This window comes from Ranitomeya imitator, chromosome 6 (assembly GCF_032444005.1).
Source record: "Ranitomeya imitator isolate aRanImi1 chromosome 6, aRanImi1.pri, whole genome shotgun sequence".
Classification (NCBI taxonomy): domain Eukaryota; kingdom Metazoa; phylum Chordata; class Amphibia; order Anura; family Dendrobatidae; genus Ranitomeya; species Ranitomeya imitator.
The window spans coordinates 558,972,705-558,989,450 of NC_091287.1; the positions used below are offsets into that span (position 1 = coordinate 558,972,705).

Consider the following 16,746-nt stretch of genomic DNA (forward strand, 5'->3'; position numbering starts at 1 on the left):
TAGCTTTTCTTTAAGCGCAGAGTACTCTAGAAAATTAAGATTTGTCAGGTCAGGTCTTTCGCGTAATTCTGCAAACGTGAGAAGCGTTCCTTTACATATCATTTGTTCTATTGGGTAGTTTGAAGCTCGTTTCCCGGTTGTATTCATTACAACGTCGGAGAGGGTTAGCAGTGGTGAAGATGGGGGTGAGAGGATATTGTACATTTTCGACCATATTTTTATGAGTGTGCGTGTGAGCGGGTTAGGGTGGGGAGGGAGTGGTCGCTCCCCCACGGCAGTTAATAGAAATGGTCTGAGAGGATAGGGTGAAATTCCTTTTTCTATGTCTACTGCTATGCTACTTTGGGATTGCCTGATTAAACCGACGGATCTGGATAGTACAGCGGCGTAGTAGTATTTCTTTATGTCCGGGGCTCCCATCCCCCCCTTGTTCCTGGGTAACGTCAGTGTGCGGAAGGCTATACGCGGTTTCAAACTTTTCCAGATATATTTAGAAAACAATGAATTTACTTTAGATAAAAAGGAAGACGGTACATGTATGGGCAGTACTTGGAACATATATATAAATTTGGGCAGTATCAAACTTTTTATTAAGTTTTTTCTCCCTGTCCAAGAGAGATACGGGTCCCTCCAGGATTGGATATTTGTAGCTGCTTGTTTGAGCAGGGGGTAGTAGTTGAGTTCCAAGAGCTCTTTATCTGTTCTTCCTATCTTGATTCCTAGGTAATTAATACACCTTTTGGGCCATGTAAATGGGTATGTGCTTTTCGCTTTTTTGAGAATATTTTGTGGGATATTTAAGTCTAGTGCCTCAGATTTAGACATGTTAACCTTAAAGTTTGATATATCTCCGAATCTATTCAAAATCTCCAAGAGGGCGGTCAATCCCCCCAGGGGTCTGGTTATCAGGACCAGGAGGTCGTCGGCAAAGGCCGCAGTTTTATGTTGCGTTCCCCCTATTCTGATGCCTTCTATTTCTTGGCACTGTTGTATAGTGGCCAGTAGCGGTTCCATTGTTAGCACGAATAACAAAGGGGATAGCGGACATCCCTGCCGTGTTCCATTTCTAATGTAAAATCTGTCAGTCACTGAGCAGTTAATTTTAATGCGAGCTGATGGGTCTCTATACATCTTCATTATAGTGGAAATCAGTTGGCTCGGAAAACCAAAACTCCTCATTGTCTCTTCTAGATAAGTCCAGTCCACCCTGTCAAAGGCCTTTTCCGCATCTGTTCCCAAAAGGACCAGAGGGAGTCTGCTTTTCTTCGCATAGTGCATAAGATGCAATATTTTGTGTGTGTTGTCTTTCCCCTCTCTTCCTCCCACAAATCCTGTCTGGTTTAGGGAAATTATCGTCGGCAAGAATTCAGCCACCCTGTGAGCTAATAGACTGGCAAATATTTTCAGATCTACATTCAGTAGTGAGATTGGTCTATAACTACTACAGAGCTCCTGATCTTTACCCTCTTTGTGGATTAAAGAGATTCGTGCTTCCAGTGTTTGTGTGGGGAAACAGTCGTCCCTTTGTATATCATTATACATTCTCAGCAGGTGTGGGAGGAGAGTGGATGAGAAGTATTTATAATAGGTTATTGGAAGTCCATCCGGACCGGGAGCTTTACCAGACCGGCACCTCGACAGGGTGGACTGGAGTTCCTTCATGCTAAAAGGACTGGTCAAATGGCACCTCTGTAATTCTGTCAATTGGGGTAGGTTCAGGCGTGTCAAGAAGGCTCTGATATCATGTCTCCTTTTTAGGTTTTCTGGATCTGATTCAGTTGGGCGTAGATTGTATAATTGTTTGTAGTAGTTTAAAAACTCTGCTTCTATTTGTGAGTAGTTGTGTGTGCTTTGTCCGTTAGGTGTTTTTATGGCATGTATATACGTACGGGTCTGTCTATGTCTTATCCTGGATAGCATGAGTTTAGAAGCCTTATCACCGTGCACAAACATCCTGTTACGCCAAGAAGCATACCATTTTGCTGATTTTTTATTTAGTATATCTTTCAATTCCTGTCGTTTTATCATCAGTGCAGACATCACCTGTGTATTTGTTTGTTTTTTATGCTGTTTTTCCAAGGTATGTATTTCATTGTAGAGCTCTGTAATTTCCTGCTGCCTTTTTTTGTTTAGGTATGAGGAAACTGAAATAAGCTCCCCCCTGATGACTGATTTATGTGCTTCCCAGATCACCGGTGTCGATACTTCCCCTGTGTCATTGTGTTCAAAATATTGTGTGATAATTTTGGCAATACGTGCGCGTATTTTAGGGCAAGTTAGTATTGATTCATTTAGTTGCCATATTCTGTTAGTTTGGAAGGGTTTCGCTAGTGTTATTTGTAGTGTAACCACCGAGTGGTCCGAATATATGTTAGGGAGAATATTAGCAGTGTGTGCATTGGAGAAAAGTTGCCTGGGGATAAATATATAGTCCAGCCGATGATACGTTTTGTGGGGATGGGAATAGTAGGAGTAGTCACGGTCTGTCGGGTGTAGGTATCTCCAAACATCAATCATCTGCATAGTACTGAGTTGGATTTTAATTCTAGCGAGATCCTTAAGGGATATAGCACTTTTCCTCGATGTGGTGTCTAATATGGGCTCTAGCGCGATATTTAGGTCTCCTCCTATGATAAGAGTTCCTTCCCTGAAGTTGTCTATTACTCTAAGCGTTCTCAGTATCCATTTCAGATGCTTTTTATTGGGAGCATATAGGCTACAAATTGTTATTAGATTCCCAGCAAGGAGACCCTTAACTAATATGTATCGACCACAAGGGTCTTTTAGAATTTTATGAGTTTGGAAGGGTATTCCTCTAGCTATTGCAATCGATACTCCTCTTGAGCCCACTTGTGTTGTGGTGGCGTGAAACCATGTATCATAGTAATTTTTTTCAAAGCTGGGTAACTTTTCGGGTTTAAAATGAGTTTCTTGTATCATTAAAACATCAGCTTTCTGCTTTTTAAGATGATCTAGTGTGTGCCGTCTTGGTACTGGTGAGTTAAGCCCATTTACATTAAGAGAGGCGAATGTTATTACCTTCACAGTTTTCCATTCAGTATAATAGTCCCCACATAGTGCTCCATACAGTATAATGACCACACATAGTGCTCCATACATTATAATGGCTCCACATGATGGTCCATATAGTATAATTGCTCCACATGATGCTCCAAACACTATAATGGGCCCCACATAATCCTCCATACAGTATAATGGGACCTACATTGTCCTCCAAACAATGTAATGGGCCTCACATAGTCCACCATACAGTGTAATGGGCCTCACACAGTCCTTCGTAAAGTGTAATTGGACCCACAAAGTCCTCCATACAGTATAATGGGCCCTACATTGTCCTCCAAACAGTGTAATGGGCTTCACATAGTTCTCCGTACAGTATAATGGGCTTGACATAATGCTGTATGGACTATAACGGGGTCCTGCATTGCCTTCAATACAATATAATGGGCCAACAGAGTCCTCCATACAGTATAATGGTTCCAGTTACTGCCTCCTACAGTATAATGGCCCCACAGTTTTCCATTCAGTATAATAGTCCCCACATAGTGCTCCATACAGTATAATGACCACACATAGTGCTCCATACATTATAATGGCTCCACATGATGGTCCATATAGTATAATTGCTCCACATGATGCTCCAAACACTATAATGGGCCCCACATAATCCTCCATACAGTATAATGGCCCAAATGATGGTCCCTACAATTTAATGGTCCCACATGATGCTTCATACAGTATAATGGGCCCCAGGTGGTCCTCAATACAGTTTAATGGGCCTCACATAGTCCTTTATATAGTGTAATGGGCCCAATATAGTGCTGTATGGAGAATACTAGGCCCCTGCATTGCTTTTCATAAAGTATAATGGACCCACAGAGTCCTCCATACATTATAGTAGGCCCCACATGATGGTCCATATAATTTAATGGCCCCACATGACGATCCATACAGTATAATGGCTCCACATGACGATCCATACAGTATAATGGGGCCCATGTACTCTTCCATATAGTGTAATGGTCCCCACATAGTCCTCCATACAGTGTAATGGTCCCCATATAGTCCTCCATACAGTGTAATGGTCCCCATATAGTCCTCCATACAGTGTAATGGGCCCCATATAGTCCTCCATACAGTGTAATGGGCCCCTCATAATCATCTATACAGTGTAATGGGCCCAACATAGTGCTGTATGGAGAATACTGGGCCCCTGCATTGCTTTTCACACAGTATAATGTGCCCATAGATTCCTCTATACATTATAGTAGACTCCACATGATGGTCCATATAATTTAATGGCCCCACATGATGCTCCATACAGTATAATGACACCACATAGTTTTCCATACAGTATAATGGTCTCACATGATGCTCCAATCAGTATAATGGGCCCCACATAGTCCTCCATACAGTGTAGCAGTCCCCATATAGTCCTCCATACAGTGTAGTAGTCCCCATATAGTCCTCCATACAGTGTAGTAGTCCCCATATAGTCCTCCATACAGTGTAGTAGTCCCCACATAGTCCTCCATACAGTGTAATGGGCCCCTCATAATCATCTATACAGTGTAATTGGCCCAACATAGTGCTGTATGGAGTATAATGGGGCCCTGCAGTGCCTTCCATACAGTAAGAAAACAAAAGGAAGGAAGGAAAGAAAGAAGCTGACCATACAGTCCAAAATGTTGTGGTGAAAATTCGAAATATATTATTTAATTATAATCAGGTAAAAAAATAACAGAAAAACAGCTACAATGTGAGTAGAAGACTACAATTAATAAGAACAATGTTACACACCCAGAACAATGGGACTAGATGTTAAAGTGCCAAAATGTAATAGATAAGTGAATACATATATTAGTATAAAAACTGGATGATATAAAAGGTAAAAGGTAAATGAATCAAAATAATGGGTAAACCACAGAATGGACATATAGCAATATAGCAAAAAATGTGCAGTGTTGTAAGTAAAATGCTAGTGCAGCCTTCCACCAGTAGGTGTCACCATAAATCCATGGTTCTTTAAAATGTATAAATCATCTTTAAAATAACAGGACGCAATAACAGCATTAAGTGGGAAGCTTGTGAAGGAGAAAAGGGACCATACTCCTGAATGGTGTCCTTTCATACAGTACAATGGCCTCACAGAATCCTCCATACAGTATAATAGGCCCCACATGATGGTCCATATAGTATAATGACACCACATAGTGCTCCATGCAGTATAATGGTTTCACATGATGTTCCATACATTTTAATGGCCCCACGTACTCCTCCATACAGAGTAATAAGCCCCTCATAGTCCTACATACAGTGTAATGGGCCTCACACAGTCTTCGTACAGTGTAATGGGTCCCACATAGTCCTCCGTACTGTACAATGGGCTCCACATAGTTCTCCATACAGTGTAATGGGCCCAGCATAGTGCTATATGGAGTATAACGAGGCCTTGCATTGCCTTCCGTACAGTAAAATGGGCCCACAGAGTCCTCCATATAGAATAAAGGTTCCACTTAGTGCTTCATACAGCATAATGACCCCACATAGTGCTCCATACAGTAAAATGGCCCCACATGATGTTCCATACAGTTTAATGACCGCTTATAATGCTCCATAAAATGTAATGGCCGCACATGATGTTCCATACAGTATAACGGAACCCACATAGTCCTCCATACAGTGGAATAGGCCCCACATAGTCTTCCATACAGTGTAATGGGCCCCACATAGTCCTCCATACAGTGTAATGGGCCCCACATAGTCTTCCATACAGTGTAATGGGCCCCACATAGTCCTCCGTACAGTGTAATGAGCTGAACATAGAGCTCTGTATAGTATAACGGCGCCTAGCATTGCCTTCCATGCAGTATAATGGCCCATAGAGTCCTCCATACAATATAATGGTTCCACTTAGTGCTTCATACAGTATAATTGGTCCACAGGGCTCCATACAGTTTATTAGACCCCATATAGTGCTCTATATAGTATAATGGCCCTACATAGTGCTCCAAACTGGATAATGGCCCCGCCTAGTGCTCCATACTTTATAATGACCCCACATAGTGCGTCATACAGTATAATAGCCTACATAGTGCTCCTTACTGTATCGCCCCACATAGTGCTCCATGCAATATAATGGCCCCACATAGTACTCCATACTGTAAAATGGCCCCACATAGTACTCCATACTTTATAATGACCCCACATAGTGCGTCATACAGTATAATAGCCTACATAGTGCTCCTTACTGTATAATCCCCCCACAGTGCTCCATGCAGTATAATGACCCCACATAGTACTCCATACTTTATAATGACCCCACATAGTGCTCCATATTTTATAGATGCCTTACATAATGCTCCATGCTGTATAATGGCCGCACATATTGGTCCATACTGTATATGTTTAATAGGCCCACACATAGTCCTCCATACAGTGTAATGGGCCTCACATAGTCCTTCATACAGTGTCATGGGACCCATATAGTCCTCCATACAGTGTAATGGGCCCCACATAGTCCTACATTCAGTATAATGGTTCCAACATAGAGTTGTATGGCGAATAACGGAGCACTGCATTGCCGTTCATACAGTATAATGGGCCCACAGAATGCTCCATACTGTATAATGGCCCCACATAGAGGATCTTACATAGTGCTCTATACTGTTTAATGACCCCACATAGTGCTCTCTATAGCATAATGGCCCCACATAGTGTTCCATACAGTATAGTGGCCCCACATGATGCTTCATACACTACAATGGCCCCACATAGTGCACCATACAGTATAATGGCCTCACATGATGCTTCATACAGTATAATGGCCCACAGAGCCCTCCATACTGTATAATGGCCACATATAGTGCTTCATACTGTGTAATGGCCCCACATAGTGCTCAATATTGTATAATGGTCCCACACAGTGCTCCATACAGTATAATGTGCCCACGTGATTGATCAATACACTATAATGGCCCCATATGATGGTCCATACAGTATAATGTGCCCACATAGTGCTCCATCTAGTGTAATGTCCCCACATGATAATTTAACTCTCACGGCGACTCAGTGTTACACTGCTGGAGCAATTACCTCCTGTCAGTGTATCGCCGGATGCTGGGTAGAGCGGTCACATCTCCCGATGTGACTGTTCTACACGTGAGATCGCCACTTGGTATTAAATGGACTACATCGGACAGGATAGTATAATATGTTGGTTTATTATTTTCTGATTGTTTGAAGGAGACGAGGGCGTCGGGGATTAGGCGTTCACTGAGAATTGTACATTTAGATTTAATAAAGGAGTATCTGTGATTTTTTCAAATAAAGGACTTTATTCTGGCCGTGTCTTTATTTACCATGTAACTATAGGATTAGTAATGGATAGGTGTCTTATAGACGCCTATCCATTACTAACCTGTGGGCTTGATGTCACCTGACAATACAAAGGTGACATTAACCCCACAAATATGACCCTCATTTGCCACCGCTACAGGGAAAGAGGGAAGAGCAAGGCTAAGTGCCAGATTTGGCGCATCTATAAGATGCGCCATTTATGGGGTGGCTGAGAGCTGATCTTTTTAGCCTAGGTGATGCCAATATCCATGGCCCCTTCCCAGGCTATTAATATCAGCCCACAGCTGTCTGCCTAGCCTTTGCTGGTTCGATTTTATAGGGGGACCTCATGTCAATTTTTTTCTGGGGTTCCCCTGTAAACTAGCCAGTAAAGGCTAAGCAAACAGCTGTGAGCTGATATTAATAGCCTGTGAACCTTTGGCTATTGGCTTCTTCCCAGAATATTAACATCTGCTCTCAGCGGTCGGCTTTGTCTCTGCTGGTTATTACAATTATGCGGGAGCCCAAGCAAATTTTTTATTTTTTTTTTGAAAAATAAGCAGATATTGCATTTCACGCAGATTTCTTTCAGTTGCTTTTTTTGTTACAGCATATGTAGGTTAATTATGTTAATGCTCCTACATAGGCTGGTGACTGTGTGTGTGTGTGTGTGTGTGTGTGTGTGTGTGTGTGTGTGTTTCTTTATTTAATATTAATGAGGGTATCTTGCTGAAGAGGTTGAACAAGGAAATGACATCACAATTCTTTTTTTATAACATATCTTTATTTAGCTCTATGGATTTACAAAAACGCATGCAAAAACGCATAAAAAAGCATAAGAAACGCACATATTTCCAGCTGCGTTTTTCTGCCAAGAGATGCACAAACCTTGCAGAAATTTCTGCAAGTAAATGCGCAACATGCGCACATAGCCTTAGTAAAATGTAAAGTATGGCCGCATCATTTATGCTTAGTATGATGGCAATAGTTACAGCCCACTCCATGGCAGCCCTGGGCACTTTGGCGTCTCCCATGTATTAATGCAGATAGATACAACCCTTTCTATTTGATCACACTATTACCTTTTGTTTCTAACCATAATCAATTGGATCTTGGGGCTCTTCCCACTTGGCATTTACACCACTTACTATAAACTTTAGGACCCCAACCCAACTTTCATCTATTTAACAGAACCTAGAACCTGTTTCCTTTTAAACAATAAAATCCATACTAGAGTCTTACAGACTTCTCCTAGAACTATTTTGCACATTATCTGTTTTAAATAAAAAAGAACAAAACTTCATAGAAATACTAAACTATAATTAACTGCATTATATATAAATATATAACCTCTGAACCATTAATATGATACCTTGGAATGACTTATTGTCTCTCCCGAGCTGCTTATAGGGATACCTGTTATGTTTGTTTTTACATTTCTTTTATATTGCTATGATAAATTTTGTACTAGTTGATAAAATACTTCTGACAGAGAATGACAGAGACTTAACATCTCTGGAAGTGTGTTTTCAAGTATTGTTTATGTGTACGGTATAGCACCATTACACAAATTTTTTTGTGAACTATAATATCTTTATAATGAGGGCACTGATCATGTGAATCTCTATGCTCGCTGCACATGTAGCACGCTTTTTCAATCTGAGTAGCGCGCCTGAGTTTATTATGCGGCACTGCAATCATTCAATGTGAAGGAGAATGGCCGCACTTTGTTAATGATGTAATGTGCCACCAGGAGCTGCGTGTGGGCTCATATTAGTCCATGTAAATGCGTCATATCCATGTTGGACATCTGTGGATAAGTCCTGTATCTCACAAGTCCTGGTGCGCTCAGCAGCTCTCTGTCGTCTTGTTCTGCCCCCAGGTTAGGTGAAATTCCTTTATGTTAAACTTTATCATCAAAAGCGAGCACATCTGTGGAGAGGAAGGAAATCCAGATTATTAGTGTTGGAATAATGCTTAGCATTTTATATCTGGCAATAAGGTACATGGAAATGCACACAGGAGTCTACACCTGACCCACTACCAGAAGACTGGGTAGATAGGGATCAAAGCCCTATCGCCCTCAGTTCAGATGATGATGATCAGATTGTGAATGTATGTAAATGTGAAACTGCAAAAGAAATGTGGGAACAGCTGCAGAAAGGGCATGAAAGGATAAATCTAAGCAATAATCTCTATTTAAAGAGAAATCTGTGTCAGTCTAAGCTAAATAAGGCCAAGATACGCAAGATTGCATAAGAAATATCGTAGAAATTGTAGAGTATCTGCGTGGTATTGGGAAATATCTAAAGGATCTCCATGTTGCTACACTACTACTAAGCAGTCTACCAGAAAGCTGTGACACACTTGTAACTGCACTAGATGTGCGCCCAGATTATGAGTTTACATTGGACTATGTCAGAGGGAAGCTTATCGGTATAAGTGAAAGACAGAAAGTGTAAGCAGCAGTGAGTTATCCAAGGCAGAATCCACTTAAGAAACCCCAAGATCTCAAAAAATACAGGTATTTTGAAAGAAACACTTGAGTGTTTTGTCTGCAAGAAATCAGGGCATCTAAAGGCTGACTGTTGAGTCTGGAAAGCTAGAATGAATCAGCTGAAAAAGCAAAATAACCATCAAAGTGTTAACAGTTCCATTACTGAAGAATTTGACACTTCATGTACTGAAGCTGTGTTTACTGTTAATGCAAGGACATCAAACCATGCATGGTGTATAGACTCTGGGGCAAATAGTCATATGAGTAATGACATAATCTTCTTCTCTAACCTGCATCAAAGTAAGTCAGAGAACAGGATTTTGGCTAATTGTCAGTATATGAATTCAGAGGGAATAGGAGATGGTTACATTAATTGTTAAGTCTCCCAAACACAAAGCAGAAAGATCCCAGTAAAGGAAGTGCGCTATGTCTCAGTCTTTAATGCAATCTGTTATCTGTGAAGAAACTAACAAGACAAGAAATTAAGTTACAATTAAAGATGACAGCTGTATCATCTCAAAGGAAGGTCACACACTAGCAGAAGGAAAAATCAAATAGGAGTCCTACCAGCTAAAATGCACGGAAAGTGTATACACTGCTAAACATAAACAGCACAAGAATTGTATCTGCAGCGCCCCAGAGACCTGGTCGTTGAAGTATGGCACTCTGCCGCTAAGGGGAGTGGCGGTACATCTGATGGCACTAAGGAGTTCTCCTGACCAGGTATCACCAGAACACATTACACTTCACACTCCGGCCACTAGGGGAGAAAAAGGCTTTATTAATTGGGCCACTCCTCACACTGGTAAAACTAGGGGTTGGATAGGAAGTTAGTCAGAAGCTGACTGGGTTGGATCCAGGCAACATCCCGTGGCAGGGGGTGTTGCAGGGAGAAGGCACAGGGGGGTCCCTGTCAGGCGTGGGAACCTAGCAGGTGCCTAGCAAACAGAACAGAATGTAACGGAACCGCGCCTGCACACCCTGCGGCGGTATCCAGGAGAGAGACACGAAGGGAAGGATATTGTGGAACAGTGTAAACGAGATCAAGCACAAAGGAGAGCCAGTAAGAGTCGTTCCGAGAGAGAGAGGCAACATCTTACTGAGGCGCGTAGTCGGTGGCCGGAACACCGTAGGAGTAACTGACTTCAGGCCTTACTTCAAACTCCGCCGGACAGTTAATTATAGGTTGGCTGTCTACCTTAAATTTCCTAAGAAGACATAGGGGGCAACATTGGGAGAGGGGCGTCTCTAGGGTCCTGGAAGACCTCCAAGCCTTCCCGTCATACGGGTGTGTCCTAGCCAAAATATACCTGGGGGACGAGAAACTAGTAACATCTGGAACTAAAGAGAAAGAGCTGTAGAGAACGAACGAACGAGAACAGCAGTTGTGAGGACTATTCCGAATGCTCAGCAGGGTAGGACTACAACACACAGGCGCTAGTGGTAGGCAACGATTTCCATCTGCGAAGGAAACTCTGGATGTGCCCATTGGACCGGCCGGTCTCTGATAGCCCTGTTAAACGTACTCTGGATTGAGGATCTTGAAGCCTTCAGTAAAGAGGTAAAGAGACTGCAACCTTGTGTCCTCGTTATTGACTGCACCTCTCACCATCACCGTCCACCTTACTGGGAAGCCCTGGGGATATACTTCACCTGTGGGAAGGTACACCATCCAGCTGCCATTCCATCACCCCAGCGGACCCCACAGCAGCGTCGGTCACCCTGACCGAACACCACAGGTGGCATCACGAATCCCTGACAGACTGTACCACCTTTATTGGACGCCCCTTAGCAGGGTCGCGGACCAGGTCTAGCCACCGTGACAGCCTCAGAACCGAACCAGAGAGGCCCGGTACCGAGAACTCGTGGCCCTGTGTCTGGGGGCAATCCATATCCACAGGCGTCTTGCACATGAAAACCCAGAAGCAATAAGAAAGTTAGTTAAAAAATAACTTGCTGATGTGTAATTTGTATAATCAGACAATGAAATGTACGAGCTGTCTTAAAGGGAAAATGTCAAAAAAATCCTTTCCTAAGAATAGTTCTACAAAGACAGAACAGCTTCTGGACTTAATACACACAGAAGTGTGTGGTCTAATGAGTACTCAAACTCTTGGAAACAAGAGGTACTTTCTCACATTTATAGATGATCATTCAAGCTATACATTTGTCTATTTGCTTCACTGCAAACATGAAGCTCCAGAGAAACCTGAAATATATCTCACTGAAGTATGTAAAAAATTTGAGAGATGCCAAAAAATTTTGGTGCAGATAATGGAACTGAATATACAAGTAATGAGACACAAATCATTTTAAGAAAAAATGGAATTGTGTTTCAGACCACTGTACCATACAACCCTGAACAAAATTGTGTTGTGGAAAGAAGGAACCGGTCACTTTGTGAAGGTAGAAGAAGTAAAAAATTTGACGCAAATTAACCAACAACATATTGGGGTGAAGGAATCACAACAGCTTGCTATCTTCAAAATAGGCTATGGGGTAAAGCTACTGAGAAAACTCTATGTGAGCAATGGAACAGCAAGAAGCTTGAACTTTAACACATAAGAATATTATGAAGTAAATTATTTGTACATATTCCCAAAGAAAAATTTATTGAGTGGGAGTCTCATGTAAAAGAGGGTATTCTGGTGGGCTACAGTGAAACCCAGAAAAAGTATAGAATCCTGCACTCAGAAATGAACAAGGTCACAGTAAGCAGATGTAATGATTGATGACCACTTCGCGTCTCTCAAGTTTCATGACATACAAGTATTCCAGCTGAAGCAACAACAATCTCGGTCACAACTTCAAAATAGCAAGAAAAAGATGTAGAAGTTTGGTTAGGTTCTTCAACCACTGAAAGAGCAACAGAAAAATCAGATGATCCTGAAGTCAGGCGATTTTCAAGATCAAACAAGGGTATACCAGCTAAGCGTCTATCCTACTTTGTCAAAACACTACCTGAGTCCAAGCCGCAGTCATGGGATGAGATGCCACAACTACCTGTCCATGAGAAACTGAAGTGGATTAATGCTGCTAATGAGGAATTGAAGGCTCTTCTTCAACTTCTTACTTGGAAACTCACCAAACTACCACAAAGCAAGAATGCAATAAAATGTAAATGGGTTTTTAAGTCCAAGTATGACTCTGAAGGCAAAGTTCACCGATTTAAAGCAAAAGGATATTCTGAGAAATATGGGTGAAGATTATGATGCCACATTTTCTCCAGTTGCTGAGCAGACCACATTCAGGACTCTAATGGCTATATCTGCTGTACAAAAGATGTTTGTCAGATATTTGGACATCAAAACTGCCTTTTTAAATGGTGACTTTAAAGAGAACATTTACATGGTTCAACCTGAGGATTACATCAAAGAGGGTGAAGAGAATCTCGTTTGCAAACTACAAATATCTCTCCATGTTGTTCAGCCATCGGCAAGAGCGTGGATCACCAAAATGAACAAAGTCTTATTGAAAGAATGATGTAAAAGAGAGCAAGCAGATCCGTGTATGTACACAAAATGTACAGATGGAAAGTGGGTGTGTATTCTCTTATATGTGGATGATGTGATTATGGTTTAGGAAACGGAAATTGCTAAGATGACTACAATTCTGAATGACTATTTTGAAACTAAAACCTTGCAAAAGTTACATGTTATCTAGGAAACCAGGTCCAAAGAGAAGAAGATGGAAGCTTCCTTCTAAACCAAAGTGCAAAAATCAGATCAATTCTGAATCAGTTTGGAATGTCAGAAGCCAAAGGTAAATCAACCCCAATGGAACCATCATACTTAGAGGGAGAAGATGACCTGCTACTTAACAATGAGACAGACAGACAGGCAGTGGGGACTCTTCTATACACACCAACTATGACTCAACCGGATATCACAGCAACAAATGGAATTCACTGCAGATATATGGAAAAAACGCACTTACAGGACTGGAATGCCAATTAGCATGTTTTTTTTATATTTGAGGGAGACTCAAGGCATAAATTTAAGAATATCTGCAACAGGAGATCTAAAACTCACAGGCTATGTGGATGCAGACTGGGCTGATGACTTAAGTGATCGCAAATCAGCTATTTGTTCAAGCTCTTAGAATGGTCAATTTCTTGGTCTAACAGAAAACAGGTGTCTGTAGCCTTGTCATCTACAGAAGCAGAGTATGTGTCTGCAGCCCATGCAAGTCTGGAGGTAATTTAGTTAAAACAACTGTTAGGCAAACTTGTTAAGCCATCAGCTCAACCAACGGTTGAGTATCGTGAGACTGACCAGATGATAGCTGATGTTATAGTAAAGCTACTTCTAAGAGGCAAATTTAAAGAACTTAGAACCACTATAGGACTAACAGGATAAGTAGCTGTTGAGCCGGAGTGTTGGAATAATGCTTATTATTGTATATATTGCATTAACTACTGTGATGCAGTGACCCCTGTGACAGCTAGGGGGCGCTGTGAGTGCTCTTTGGGATGTGCATGGAGGCCGTGAGAGTGCATGGGAATCACAGCCATGGATGTGGTGATGTGACAAAATCCGGCATTGTGGTGAATGGCTGATATATGTGTCGCAGAGGAGGGGACTCTGCGCTGCCAGTCTGAAGTTTGGTTGGTGTGCTGGGACCTGTAGTCCCACAAGTAAATGTGTAAGTTCTAATGGGAGATTGGCAGGGCTAGTCATGAGAGATGGGAGGGTCAGACTAGCCACACACACCCACACTCCTACCCAGGGGAGTTGTTCAAGGTATATAATGTGACCAGGGTGTGGGTCACATGGCCCTGTGTTGTCCCTGTGTATGGTCGCTGTGAGTGACCTGTGTGGTTCCAGTGGAAGGTCCTGGAGAGCCTGTGTGTTGGGAGGTTCTGGGAGTAGGACCGGATCACTGAATAGCATACTGAACCACCTGTGTTGGATTTCCTGGGAGTAGGAGTTCTGAATAGCATGCAGGGGCGGATTATCAGAGGGTCAATATGGGCGGTAGCCCAGGGCCCAGTGGTCTGGGGGGGCCCTGGCCTACCGCACAGATTAACCCTCTGATAATCGTCTGTGAGACTGTGAATGCCCGCCGGGCGGCGTTTATGTGCCCCCGGACCCGGTGGGCAGAGAGAGGGGGCCCGCATTGGGCCCCTTCTCATCTGCTCACCGGGCCCTTTCCGGCGCTGCGTCGGTTTCCTATTGATGTGCGGGCGCGCGCCCGCACATCAATAGTTAACAACAACAGCCGCCAGCCAATTGGAGGCTGGCAGCTGAAGTCGGCCGCAGCGCACACGTCGCCGGCGTCTGACGTCAGTCGCCGGCGAGTGTGCGCTGCTGAAGGGAGCTCAGCGCCTGGAGCGCGGACAGGTGAGGAGGAGACTTTTTTTTTTTTTGATCAGTTAAACGGTGGACACACTGGGGGGCAATGCTGGAGGGAGGACACACTGGGGGGCAATGCTGGAGGGAGGACACACTGGGGGGCAATGCTGGAGACACTGGCGCAGGTTGAAGGACACACTGGGGGCAATGCTGGAGGACACACTGGGGGGCAATGCTGGAGGGAGGACACACTGGGGGGCAATGCTGGAGGGAGGACACACTGGGGGCGCAATGCTGGAGGGAGGACACACTGGGGGGCAATGCTGGAGGGAGGACACACTGGGGGGCAATGCTGGAGACACTGGCGCAGGTTGGAGGACACACTGGGGGCAATGCTGGAGGACACACTGGGGGGCAATGCTGGACACACTGGGGCAGGTTGGAGGACACACTGGGGGCAATGCTGGAGGACACACTGGGGGCAATGCTGGATGACACACTGGGGCAATGCTGGAGGACACACTGGGGCAATGCTGGAGACACTGGGGCAGATTGCTGGAGGACACACTGGGGGCAATGCTTGAGACAGTGGGGCAGATTGCTGGAGACAGTGGGGCAGATTGCTGGAGACAGTGGGGCAATGCTGGAGACAGTGGGGCAATGCTGGAGACAGTGGGGCAATGCTGGAGACAGTGGGGCACAATGCTGGACACAGTGGGGCAGATTGCTGGAGACAGTGGAGCAATGCTGGAGACAGTGGGGCAGATTGCTGGAGACAGTGGGGCAATGCTGGAGACAGTGGGGCAATGCTGGAGACAGTGGGGCAGATTGCTGGAGGACACACTGGGGGGCAATGCTGGAGACAGTGGGGCAGATTGCTGGAGGACACACTGGGGGGCAATGCTGGAGGACACATTGGGGGGAAATGCTGGAGACACTGGGGCAGATTGGAGGACACACTGGGGGCAATGCTGGAGACAGTGGGGCAGATTGCTGGAGACAGTGAGGCAGATTGCTGGAGACAGTGGGGCAGATTGCTGGAGACAGTGGGGCAGATTGCTGGAGACAGTGGGGCAATGCTGGGGACAGTGGGGCAATGCTGGAGACAGTGGGGCAATGCTGGAGACAGTGGGGCAGATTGCTGGAGGACACACTGGGGGGCAATGCTGGAGGACACACTGGGGGGCAATGCTGGAGACAGTGGGGCAGATTGCTGGAGGACACATTGGAGGGCAATGCTGGAGACACTGGGGCAGATTGGAGGACACACTGGGGGCAATGCTGGAGGACACACTGGGGGGCAATGCTGGAGGGAGGACACACTGGGGGGCAATGCTGGAGGGAGGACACACTGGGGGGCAATGCTGGAGACACTGGCGCAGGTTGGAGGACACACTGGGGGGCAATGCTGGAGGACACACTGGGGGGCAATGCTGGAGGACACACTGGGGGGCAATGCTGGACACACTGGGGCAGGTTGGAGGACACACTGGGGGCAATGCTGGAGGACACACTGGGGCAATGCTGGAGGACACACTGGGGCAATGCTGGAGACACTGGGGCAGATTGCTGGAGGACACACTGGGGGCAATGCTT

General features: G+C 44.3%; 1 protein-coding gene across 1 annotated transcript in view; it reads right to left on the bottom strand.

The window, feature by feature from the left end:
* Positions 1 to 8,145: 8,145 nt before the first annotated feature.
* Positions 8,146 to 16,746, bottom strand: part of LOC138643173 (mucin-2-like) — a 41,625-nt gene continuing 33,024 nt past the window's right edge. Inside the window, exon 4 of the mRNA XM_069732004.1 lies at positions 8,146 to 9,291. Within this exon, the coding sequence (XP_069588105.1) occupies positions 9,208 to 9,291 (84 nt within the window). The 3' untranslated portion in view covers positions 8,146 to 9,207. The remainder of the gene's footprint in view (positions 9,292 to 16,746) is intronic.